The sequence below is a fragment of the Dermochelys coriacea genome, chromosome 9 (genome assembly GCF_009764565.3).
Source record: "Dermochelys coriacea isolate rDerCor1 chromosome 9, rDerCor1.pri.v4, whole genome shotgun sequence".
NCBI lineage: Eukaryota > Metazoa > Chordata > Testudines > Dermochelyidae > Dermochelys > Dermochelys coriacea.
This window is the reverse complement of record NC_050076.1, coordinates 59,469,901-59,482,765: the sequence shown is the minus strand read 5'-3', so window position 1 is coordinate 59,482,765 and position 12,865 is coordinate 59,469,901. Positions and strand designations below refer to the sequence as shown.

Below are 12,865 nucleotides of genomic sequence, written 5' to 3'. Positions count from 1 at the left end.
TATCTTTATACATCTTGCTGGCAGCAGACTGTGCAGTACGATCGCTAGCCATCGTCACCTCCTGGGTGCTCGGCAGAAGACTATGCAGTATGACAGCTGGCCATCATCTTCTGCTGGCTGCAGATTAAAAGACAGTGCACTGCCGGTAGGACTCAATCGCCATGAGACGAAACAAGGGAAATGACCTGGCTGAGTCACTCCCAGGTTTGCCCAGGCACCCGGTTAAAAGAGCACCCAGGACTACGTCGATGATGGCTACCAGTCATACTGCACTGTCTGCTGCCAAAAGGCAATAACCTGCTGCTATGTAGCAATGCAGTATCACATCTGCCAGCACCCAGGAGACATACGGTGACGGTTAGCTGAGCAGGCTCCATGCTTGCCGTGGTATGGCATCTGCACAGGTAACTCAAGAAAAAAAAAAAAGGCCCAAAACAACTGTCTGCCCTTGCTTTTACAGAGGGAGGGAGGGAACGGGGGCCTGACGATATATACCCAGAACCACCCGCGACAATGTTTTAGCCCCATCAGGCACTGGGATTTCTACCCAGAATTCAAATGGGCAGACTGTGGAGACAAGTGGAGACTGCTGGAACTGTGGGATAGCTATCCACAGTGCAAACCTCCGGAAGTCGACAGTTGCCTCGGTACTGTGGACACAGTCCGCTGACTACGTGCCCTTAGAGCATTTGTGTGGGGACACAAACACTCGACTATATAAAAATGCTTTCTACAAAACCGACTTCTATAAATTTGAATTAATTTCGTAGCGTAAACATACCCTTATTGGACCAACATCGGTGTAAGCTCGAACAACAGAAGTGGGTCTAACTAGAGATATTACCTCCCCCACCCTGTCTCTCTCCAGAGGCAGTTGGATTCAGTTTAGTCAGCTCCACCACTTGGCCTCCCTGCAAAAGCCATGACTCTTGTGAGAAAGGAGCAAACTGACAACAGGCTGCAGAGTAAATCCAAACAGCGCCTGGTAAAGCCTGTGTGTAAACGTACCATGCAGCGCAAAGGCCTCCTTGACGGTGAAAGGAACCCCCAGGAAGGGAAATTTTTCCTGCAGGGAATCTTCATCTCCATGGCCTTCCGAGAGCAGCTTGTCAACGTGGTGGGCCTCCTGAAGGGCTGCATCAAACCTGAGGGGAATGGTTGGAAAGGAGTGGGAGGGGAGAGAACACTGGTCAGTCTCCGACTGGACTCAAATAAAACCCCAGTCCATCTCTAACCAAATCCCAACCAACATCTGAGTGGGCTGAAAAGTCCTTTGGATGGGGGTGGTCAAACAAAGAGAAGGACTTGGTGAAAAATAAGTAGGTTAATGTGTTAAAAGCAGATAGGTTGTAAAGGAAACAACACGAAGCAACCCATTACTCATTTTCCTACCCCCATCACTGTCCCTTCACCATGGTGAGCCTTTCTCTGGCCAGCTCCTGAACAAGGGAGGGGGGTGGGGAGTGAAGACAGGACCGGGAATCAGGAAATCTGGGCTCCATTCCCAGCTCTGCCACACACTCACGTGTGAGCTCGACTGAGTCCCTCATCTGTAAGGACAGAGGAGTTGGGGCATTAAGTTTATTAATATTCATATAATGCCTTGTGATTCTCAGAAGAAAAGAGGTATATGAAGTACAAGGCAGACTGCCAACTTATTTCAATACTTTTACGGTTATAGATCAGGCTGCTCCCACACAATGAATGACAGACACACACCAGAAATTGGTAACCTAACCAATTCTACTTTTTTCTGAAAATAATTAAACACTGTGTATGTCCTATCTACGCAACATCTTTATGGCAGACAGACCTGCAATTAAATGCATTCACCACTAGGTGTGACTGGTCCCCAAATACCATAACATCCATTCATCAATAGCTAGCGATGGATTAACCCAAATTTCTGTGTTTCTTCTGCATGCGAGTCTGAAAAGGGATGAATGAACTAGTCCCAACAAGTAAAAACCAGCTTGAACACAGACTCAAATCCTGAAATGAATCAGCTGCCTCTGTTTCCTAAAGCCACTCAGAAGCAGCAGAATACCCGGGAGACATGCCACGTTCATGGCATTTCCAGCCTCACGGGAATTAGAAAGTACAATATTCTCATCTAGAAGCTTGTGTTTCCAGGACTTCTGTGACTCAAGTGACATAGAAAAGTTCTGTCCATCAATACTGTAATGTAAGTAATCAACAGTATTCTTGCCAGCAAGTTAAAGAAGTATGGGCAGGAAGAATAGACTGTAAGGTGCTCCTTGAAGTCTTTAAACCACGATTTGAGGACTTCAATAGCTCAGACATCGGTGAGGTTTTTTGTAGGAGTGGGTGGGTGAGATTCTGTGGCCTGCATTGTGCAGGAGGTCAGACTAGATGATCAAAATGGTCCCTTCTGACCTTAGTATCTATGAATCTATTCAATTAGAATAGAAAATTAAGATAATTTACCAAAAAACACACACACACACGTGTCACAAATTTTAAAATGATTAGATTGATTTTGAACTATTCTGGATTCTGCCTGTGAAAGGCAAGAAAAAGTTATTCATATTTTTAGCCTCTTCCTTGTTGCAAAGGAGTACAGGGGAAATGGAGCAGATATAAATAGCTGCAAGAGGCTCAGTGAATTCAGGGCTGGAATAAAAAGATATACGGTTGATAGCCCTGAATCCTCTATTTATCCATGGAAACAGCGAGAACATGTTGTGAACATTAATTGTTTAAACAGTTCTCACTGTGTTTTATGAACAGAATGGGCTCTGTCTTGTATTCCAACACTTTTGATCTGGAGAATGATCATTGATAGTTACATATTACTGAAATATGCATGATTCATTAAAGGCACAGTCACTTGGTCAAGTTAATTACTTGCTAGATGTATATTGCTTATAGTTACAGAAGATGTCAGCAAAGAAAGTATGTACTATGAGCAAGAAGAACAGAGCTCCTCCACCTATCACAGACTCCCCAGGAGTCAGTGACAATTACTTTCACCTAAACTATGGGTTAATCTTGCAATTCTATCAGATGGTTGAGGCATTCAGCACTGATTCGTTACATAAGTCATGTCTGTTTGACAAGTCACTCAGTCCTGACATACCCCCTCCCCCAGCAAGCATGACATGGGGGGGGAGGGGGTGATCACATTTGGAAAGGTTGAGAACCTCGCATGGAGACTGGTTATCTTACCTTGTTGCCAATGATGGCTTTTAACAGCTGCTAAACTGGACTATAGAAAAGTCCATTTCCCACCTTTCCCCTGGCTCACCTGTCCTTGACAACTGCATTGACAAGTGGGTTTATCTCCTCGATCCTCTTGATATAAGCCTGAACAACATCAGTGCATTTTACCTGCAAAAGACAACAACAACAGATACTAACTAGGACCGGGTGGCTGGACATAGGGCGAGTGGGAGGCTGCTGGTCACCAGGATGTTTGGGCAATTAGAGATTTGAGAAAAAGAGAAGAGGGAACCTAAATTACTGCTCTCCTGGGACTGCCTTTCAGCTCCCTTGAGCTCCTATATATCATAGTTCACTGGGTGGCAGTCACTTACCTCCCTGACCACTTCACTTCCCCCAAAACATCCATATACCCCAGTAGCCATTTCCCTGGAATTCCCATTCAAATGAATGGAAAGTCAGGATCTCTCCATTGCAAATTCAATACATAGGGATCAGCTAGCCATTACAGAAATGCAGCCACCACAATCCCACAATACAGATCACTTAGCAACCCTGCACCACAGATGAGGATAAGAAGCATGTCCAGCGTAAAATGGCATGGGGAATTGGTAGAATGCAGTGACAAGAGCTGGAATTTAGCCAAGACTCTTGTGTAATCTGTGCCACAGAATCTTTCATAAAAACTAATTATGTTTCCACAGCACGCTTCCCACACCTTTGCCCAAAGGCTCCCTAAGCACATTACAGATTGCGAATAGACAGATCACTTGACCGCCATGCAAATGCAACCATCTCTGGGGCGCAATGTGATAACCATACTGCACCAGCCACATTTGCAAAACAGTTTAGGACAAGAAATGGAAAACACCTTCACTTAATGACAGCCACAGTTCACAGCCTCAGTTTGATATTTCATCTGACTGACAGCACGTCCAGTTGCACAACACCCCTGTTGTTGTTTAATGACAGGTTTCAGAGTAGCAGCCGTGTTAGTCTGTATTCGCAAAAAGAAAAGGAGTACTTGTGACACCTTAGAGACTAACAAATTTATTAGAGCATAAGCTTTCGTGAGCTACAGCTCACTTCATCGGATGCATTTGGTGGAAAAAACAGAGGAGAGATTTATATACACACACACAGAGAACATGAAACAATGGGTTTATCATACACACGTAAGGAGAGTGATCACTTAAGATAAGCCATCACCAACAGCGGGGGGGGGGGGGGGGGGAGAGGAGGAAAACCTTTCATGGTGACAAGCAGGTAGGCTAATTCCAGCAGTTAACAAGAATATCAGAGGAACAGTGGGGGGTGGGGTGGGAGGGAGAAATACCATGGGGAAATAGTTTTACTTTGTGTAATGACTCATCCATTCCCAGTCTCTATTCAAGCCTAAGTTAATTGTATCCAGTTTGCAAATTAATTCCAATTAATTCCCACCCCACCCCCCACTGTTCCTCTGATATTCTTGTTAACTGCTGGAATTAGCCTACCTGCTTGTCACCATGAAAGGTTTTCCTCCTTTCCCCCCCCTGCTGTTGGTGATGGCTTATCTTAAGTGATCACTCTCCTTACAGTGTGTATGATAAACCCATTGTTTCATGTTCTCTCTGTGTGTGTGTATATAAATCTCTCCTCTGTTTTTTCCACCAAATGCATCCGATGAAGTGAGCTGTAGCTCACGAAAGCTTATGCTCTAATAAATTTGTTAGTCTCTAAGGTGCCACAAGTACTCCTTTTCTTTTTGCGAATATTGAATAAGGATGAGAACGCCCCCTACTGATTCACCACTACCAAAAATACGTAGCTTTGCATTATTAGGGGTTACTCAGTTAAAATTTAAAGAGGCCCTGACCAGAGATTTATCTGATACTAGAGCAGAGCAGGCAACTTGATTTTATCCTACCAAATAAGACTATTCTATAGTTTGGCCACCCTTTTTCATATGTGATTATGCCATTCATGTTTTCATACACGTTATAAAAGTTTTGGTACAAGGAAGATTATGACCTATGGTGATTTTGTAGGAAGAAAAATGAAACAATGACATTTTTTAAATATATGGAACATTATTCCCTATAAGTGTTGTTGACTTAATTTTCAGTTATGCAAGTACTGTATTTAGATTGTAGGCTTTTTATGGCAAGAATCTGTCTTTTCAATTGTCTGTGAAGTGTCATGCAAAAATTTATAGTACTATAAATGCACAGAGAATATACATTCAGTTGGATATTAGGTAAGATACACAAACCATTACATGGACTCCTTGCTCCAAAGACTTTTCACTTTGAAGGCAAAAAGGTGCAGTACAGATAATAGAAAAGGAGTGACAAGTCACTTCCGTGCCTAGATAAAATCTATCATGTACCAATGTTGGTACAAAAAGGTAGCCATATTCTTCTTCAGCACTGGCTAATTTCAGTATAGGCAAGTAATCTAATCCCTGCACAAGCAGCTCATAAAGTACTTCAGGACGACAGGCATAAATGTAGTATGTAAATCTAAATGTGCTGTGACTTTACAATACACCTACTATCTCCTTAGGCAATCACATAACACTGTTATACATATCTATCCAAGTATTTCTCCTCATAAACCTGAATGACTGCTTCACAAAGTACACATAGAAATAAATAGGACTAGTTACACAGGAAACCAATTAGCCAAATGCTCTGCTCTCTCACAAACACATATACAACTTAAATTTTTTTTTGAAAAGATTGGAGTTTGCTGTGTCTGAGGAATTTAGACTCCCCAAAAGAATATTACTGCCATAGAATAGACATTCTGACCTCTGCGCAGGCTCTGGACTTCCACTTTCAAAAGCACAGAAGCAACTATGCTCAAGATCAACTACACAATTTTTTACTAATGGGAACAGGACAGTTTTGTTCTTCATCAGATATTACACAACATGCTGCTAGATCTCTAACTGCACCTATTGCTACAGGGATCATAGTGTGTGAAAGAGACGCAGCACAGATTGTATTAATGACTGGAAATTTCTAAAGTCTAATCCTAGCTCTGCGGAACGGGACAAGTCACTTAGCCTGTCCAGATCTGAGTTTCCCCAAATGAAAAACATTTACTCACCTACCCGGCAGGAGTGTTGGCATAATTAATGTTTCAACTGTGCTTCGAAAGAATAGTGTTATACAGGTACTCTTAATAAATATTATATTATTACTGGCAGGTCTGTACCTTGGGAGATTATAGCTATATTGCAGGAACACAGCAATGGATCAGCCAGTGTATGCACTGTTTAAGATTGCATGACTCCTTACCTAGCACAAGTTGAAAACACATGCATTCAATGCTTAATTTGTGTCAGTGCCGAGCCCCAGGACCTCCAGGCTTGGCAACTCATAGCCCCAGCACCTCTGGGCTTGCCACATCAGTTATGAAAGTAAAAAAACTGCTTGATCTCCGTTACCTCTTTCATTACAAATTAAGCACTGCATGCATCACTATTTCATCTTAGGATAGTGGAAAAACATCTCCCTCTGAAACAATATACTGATCATCCACCTCAGTATAAAGCGCTAAAACCTTCATCTCACCCACAGCCTAGTGAATGACATCAGAAATGTAGGTTTCAGAGTAGCAGCCGTGTTAGTCTGTATTCGCAAAAAGAAAAGGAGTACTTGTGGCACCTTAGAGACTAACAAATTTATTAGAGCATAAGCTTTCGTGAGCTACAGCTCACTTCATCGGATGCATTTGGTGGAAAAAACAGAGGAGAGATTTATATACACACACACATTTATATACACACACACGCACAGAGAACATGAAACAATGGGTTTATCATACACACTGTAGTTTCCTCAGGAAATCGGTGGTGTCTCGAAGATAGCTGGGAGTGCTGGTAACGAAGGGCCTAAGGAGGGAGTCTACATAGCCAGACAATCCTGCTGTCAGGGTGCCAATGCCTGAGATGATGGGGCGTCCAGGATTTCCAGGTTTATGGATCTTGGGTAGCAGATAGAATACCCCAGGTCCTGGCTCCAGGGGTGTGTCTGTGCGGATTTGTTCTTGTGCTTTTTCAGGGAGTTTCTTGAGCAAATGCTGTAGTTTCTTTTGGTAACTCTCAGTGGGATCAGAGGGTAATGGCTTGTAGAAAGTGGTGTTGGAGAGCTGCCTAGTAGCCTCTTGTTCATACTCTGACCTATTCATGATGACGACAGCACCTCCTTTGTCAGCCTTTTTGATTATGATGTCAGAGTTGTTTCTGAGGCTGTGGATGGCACTGTGTTCTGCATGGCTGAGGTTAGACAGAGACAAACACCTACAAGATCTCTATCATGCATTCCTACAACTACAGTACCCACCTGCTGAAGTGAAGAAACAGATTGACAGAGCCAGAAGAGTACCCAGAAGTCACCTACTACAGGACAGGCCCAACAAAGAAAACAACAGAACGCCACTAGCCATCACCTTCAGCCCCCAACTAAAACCCCTCCAACACATCATCAAGGATCTACAACCTATCCTGAAGGACGAGCCATCGCTCTCTCAGATCTTGGGAGACAGACCAGTCCTTGCTTACAGACAGCCCCCCAATCTGAAGCAAATACTCACCAGCAACCACACACCACACAACAGAACCACTAACCCAGGAACCTATCCTTGCAACAAAGCCCGTTGCCAACTCTGTCCACATATCTATTCAGGGGATACCATCATAGGGCCTAATCACATCAGCCACACTATCAGAGGCTCGTTCACCTGCGCATCTACCAATGTGATATATGCCATCATGTGCCAGCAATGCCCCTCTGCCATGTACATTGGCCAAACTGGACAGTCTCTACGTAAAAGAATGAATGGACACAAATCAGACGTCAAGAATTATAACATTCAAAAACCAGTTGGAGAACACTTCAATCTCTCTGGTCACTCGATCACAGACCTAAGAGTGGCTATCCTTCAACAAAAAAGCTTCAAAAACAGACTCCAACGAGAGACTGCTGAATTGGAATTAATTTGCAAACTGGATACAATTAACTTAGGCTTGAATAGAGACTGGGAATGGATGAGTCATTACACAAAGTAAAACTATTTCCCCATGGTATTTCTCCCTCCCACCCCACCCCCCACTGTTCCTCTGATATTCTTGTTAACTGCTGGAATTAGCCTACCTGCTTGTCACCATGAAAGGTTTTCCTCCTTCCCCCCCCTGCTGTTGGTGATGGCTTATCTTAAGTGATCACTCTCCTTACAGTGTGTATGATAAACCCATTGTTTCATGTTCTCTGTGCGTGTGTGTATATAAATCTCTCCTCTGTTTTTTCCACCAAATGCATCCGATGAAGTGAGCTGTAGCTCACGAAAGCTTATGCTCTAATAAATTTGTTAGTCTCTAAGGTGCCACAAGTACTCCTTTTCTTTTATCAGAAATGTAAAATCTCAGAACTGTGTACAGACAACTTTTCACATGTTAGGAAAATCAGACATTTGTTACACACCAACTGTTACTGACATGGGTTTTGTCATGCATTAATAAGGCATCCAGTGCTCAGTGTCACAACCTTCCTAGAGGATTGAGAAACATGAAACTGATCATAAAAATGAGGAGAGATGATTAGGGCTTCTTTCACACCAGATTGTGACCCATGGCAACTTTAATATAGAGGTGTGGCCTACACCAACTCCCAGAAAACAATGCTGCATAAAGATTAATCTTGAACCAAGTGGAAGTCATATTAATGTAGATTAATACCCATTAATTGCAATGTAGACATTCCCATTGCCTCACTAGGTATGACTACAATGCAATTAAACACCTGTGATTCTTGCTTGCAGGGCTAGGGTTGCAGGGCTATAAGATGGCAATATATACATTAGGGATCACACATGAGCTTGAGCTCCAGGACCCCATAAAGGGGCTGGTCTCAGAGCTCAGGCTCCAGTCCGTGTGTAGGCAGAATCTTCACAAAGTGCTACAGCTGCACCGCTGCAGGACTGTAAGCATATACCAGAGTTTTTCAACATAGGCAGACTATGTCTAAGGGTTTTGTGAAAGATGACTATGAAAGTAAAGTTTCAGCTCCCAGAAAAGACATTCCGTATGTGAATACCCTGACCTACATGTAAGCGGGGGAATAGTCCCGCTCTTGTGGGGAACTTTCCTGGCTTCTGCACTTCCCCGGTGAAGTGGGCTAGTGAAAGGATCTGAGTCCTCGCTCCCACTTCCTTTACCTAGTGGTCTCCCTGCCTTGAGGACTCCCCTTCCACTCTCCTGTCTGGCAGAGTCCTCGTAACCCCAACAAGGCTGGGCCGAGGATTCTTGGGGGGCTCGACCCCCAACCCTGCTGTGGTCACCTAGGACAGGGTGTCCCCATTCCGGACTACTCTCTCTGCACTGGGCACTTCTCTGACCCACTGACCATTACATACAAGTTAAAGCAAATGCAAGTTATTTAATCAACAATTAATTTTAAAAAGAATAAAGGAAAAATGGGAAAGGTTAAAGGAAACACATCAACCTGCTCTGTGACAGGGAACATCACCAACAGTGTCTCTGCAATGTCAGGGCAGTTCACAGTCTGTTCCTTGTAAGTCCCAGGCCTTCTTCTCAGGCCCTGGCTGTGCTGTAGGGATGCTGTGAGTTGGACACTCGCTCTGGTGGTGGCTGCACGCTCTCAGGCTCTAAGTGGTAGGACCCTTCTTCCCAGTATCGCTCCCGACCTGTTGGGGTTATGATCCAAGCCTGGCCTGCAGAGCCCCTTGGCTGAGGCGTCTCACTGTGCTGGGCCCGCTGCCCAGGGTCCCCCCCCGTCTCTCCAGCTGCTCACCACACCCAGCTCCAGACTGCTCCAGCCCCAGCTGCACCACTCTGTCTCTGCACTGCTGCTGCTGCTCTGCCTCCAGCTCCTTGGGCTGCTTCTTTGGCCCCTCTGGTTCTGGTTGCTGCAGCTCTGCTCCCAGGACAGGTCTGCTCTGCAGGCTGCTTCTGTGACTCTGCTCCCAGCACTGACCTGCTTCCTGGGCTGTTTTTCTGGCCCCTCTGGCTCTGGTTGCTGCAGCTCTCCTCCCAGGGCAAGTCTGCTCTCTCTGGGCTGTGCCTCTGACTTTGGGGCTGCAACTCTGCTCCCAGGACAGGGTCTGCTCTCTCTGGATCTGGCACAGCTCTGCTCCCCAGCTTAGCTTGGGCCCTTGCTTTCTCCTCAGCTCAGCCCCACTCTGTCTGACCCAGGCAAATCCAGGTCACACGGGGGACGGGACCTCCCTAGCTTCCTGACTCTCTGATTAGCCTGCCCACCCTGTCATTCAGGCTGACCTGGAGCATTGGCCTCTCCCCATTGTTCCTGGGGACTATCAATCTCAGGGTCCTGATTTCCCACAGACCTTTCCCCTTTTATTACTGGGAGCTAGCCAACCAAAACACCCCCACTGAATGTTAGTAAGTGGGCAACAGTCCCCTTACATACAGCAGTGTTGTCATTACTGTAGAAGCCCGCAGTTTAGCGCCCTTTCTCACGCTGCATCAAATGCCATGCCGAGCAACGCAACATTTATAGATGAATTCTGTTCAGTCAGTTTTCAGTCTAAGATTTCTATGATAGTGATCCACAGACCACAGGTTGAATTTCCAAAGGGGTCCGCACCTCCGTTCAAAATTTGTTAGGGGTCCACAAATCAAAAAGAGGTTGAAAACCACTGGTGTAAACAAGCCCTTGGATCAATTTAGAATATATGCCAGGAGCTGCAGTCTCTGGAAGTTGCACTGCTTGTTACGGTGGACCTGTCATTTCTGCATTGTATGTTGACACATTCCCCCATCAAGGCATGCCTCCACTGAGAATTATATGACAGGTACTTCCTCTATACAGAATTCCCAAAAGTCCCCCGTCTCTCAGAACTGCCTGTATTTCAAGGAATATTATGCCCAAATAGGATTACATAGTGTCCTGACCAGGAGAAAGCGATGGCTTGTTTTGCCAAGGCTAATCAGCTCATTACTAGGGGAAAGGAGAGGTCTAGCTGGGAGTTTATGGAATTCATATGTTCCACAAGATCAGCTCTCCAGACATCCACTCCTCCCATAGTATTGAGCCAACAGACTCTGGTAATGTCAGCCAGGTCTCCCTCTCCCCAGCAGATGCTCAGGATGATCTATCAGACAAGAGGAAGAAGAGAGAACTAGTCCTTTCCCATAGGAGAGTGCACTTAGAGTGCCTCTGGATGGCTCCTGGCCAAGGCAGCCTGATCGGAGACCTGGCGCCCCTTGGGTCTATATCTTCTGGTGCTGAGAGAAGCCCAGCAAAGGAATGAAATGGGGCTGCCCTCACCCCGCACACATATACCCCATCCCACCGCACACAGCTGGCACTGGGACTCCCCCTGCTACCCACAAAGTGCAGCACCAGGTATATAGAGGGTGCCCCCCACCCCAGGCAGGCACGATGTCAAGCTATAGAGAGGATGTCCCCCATTTCTGGGGGCAGGAGGGTGCAGCAATGAGTGTACGTAGCGGGTCCCCCACACGCCCGGGGGGCGGGGCGCAAGGGAGGGCGGGGCGCACAGCGGGTCCTCCACGCGGGTACGCAGAGCGGGGCCCCCTTCACTGCGGCGCACAAAGCTAGGCAGGGAACCCAGGAGTCCTGCCCTAAGGGCGCCCCTCCCGGGAGGCGAACTACAAATCCCAGCAGCCCCCGCCCCCTGCTCTTACCTCCCGGCGGCGGATGCGCCGAGCCAGCTGACCCGCCGACAGCTGCAGCAGCGGCTGGGCCGGCGGTGGCACGCAGCGGGTGGGGGGCGCCCCGGCCGGCCGGGGCAACGCGCGGGCGTCGGAGGCAAGCGCCGCGGAAGCGCGCGCCGCCACGCTTAGCAGCATGAGGAACGCGCGCGACAGGAGCCGCAGCAGCAGCACGAGGCAGCGCTCCGCGCGCGACAACGCCATAGTGGGGGAGGGGGAGGGGACCCACAGTGCAGCTCGCGGAGCCGCCGCCTCTATAGTCCGCAGGCTCCCTCCTCCCCACGGCCGAGGGAGCTGGAAATGGCAGCGCCCCGCGGGGCGGGGCAATCGGAAGCTCGCCCCCTAGGGCGGGGCGAGCGCTGGGGCACTGCGGGGAGGGCGTGTCAGAGGCTGGTCGAGGGAGGGAATCCCAAGCCCTGGGCAGCGCTCACTGGGGAGCTCGTGGCCAGCGACACCCCCCCCCCGCAGCCAGGGACAGCGCTGCCAGGGCAACCCCCCCTCGCCCACCAGAGACAGCACTGCTGGGGCAACCCCCCCAGCTAGGGTGATCATATGTCCTGTTTTTATACAATCTACCTTGTACTTGCTTACAGCCGCATGAGATACAAGGAGCATATTTCAGAGTAGCAGCCGTGTTAGTCTGTATTGGTAAAAAGAAAAGGAGGACTTGTGGCACCTTAGAGACTAACACATTTATTTGAGCATAAGCTTTCGTGAGCTACAGCTCACTTCATCGGACGCATTTGGTGGAAATACAGTGGGGAGATTGATATACACACACAGAGAACATGAAACAATGGGTTTTATCATACACACTGTAAGGAGAGTGATGATAAAACCCATTGTTTCATGTTCTCTGTGTGTGTATATCAATCTCCCCACTGTATTTCCACCAAATGCGTCCGATGAAGTGAGCTGTAGCTCACGAAAGCTTATGCTCAGATAAATTTTTAGTCGCTAAGGTGCCACAAGTCCTCC

The 12,865-nt window shown here is 46.9% G+C and overlaps 1 protein-coding gene across 4 annotated transcripts in view; it reads right to left on the bottom strand.

Annotated features, from left to right (window-relative positions):
• Positions 1-12,157, bottom strand: part of FAAH2 (fatty acid amide hydrolase 2) — a 38,774-nt gene extending 26,617 nt beyond the window's left edge. For 2 of the 4 annotated variants that reach the window (XM_038417017.2, XM_038417018.2), the window contains exons 1-3: positions 11,861-12,156; positions 3,269-3,351; positions 1,009-1,145 (exon numbers count right to left, since the gene is read on the bottom strand). In XM_038417017.2, coding sequence (XP_038272945.1) covers positions 1,009-1,145; positions 3,269-3,351; positions 11,861-12,091 — 451 coding nt within the window. In that variant the 5' untranslated portion in view covers positions 12,092-12,156. Of the gene's footprint in view, positions 1-1,008; positions 1,146-3,268; positions 3,352-9,674; positions 9,711-11,860 lie in introns of those variants that run through there. The other 2 variants (XR_005294974.2, XM_043493001.1) reach the window with 2 other exon arrangements.
• Between the last annotated feature and the right edge of the window lie 708 nt (positions 12,158-12,865).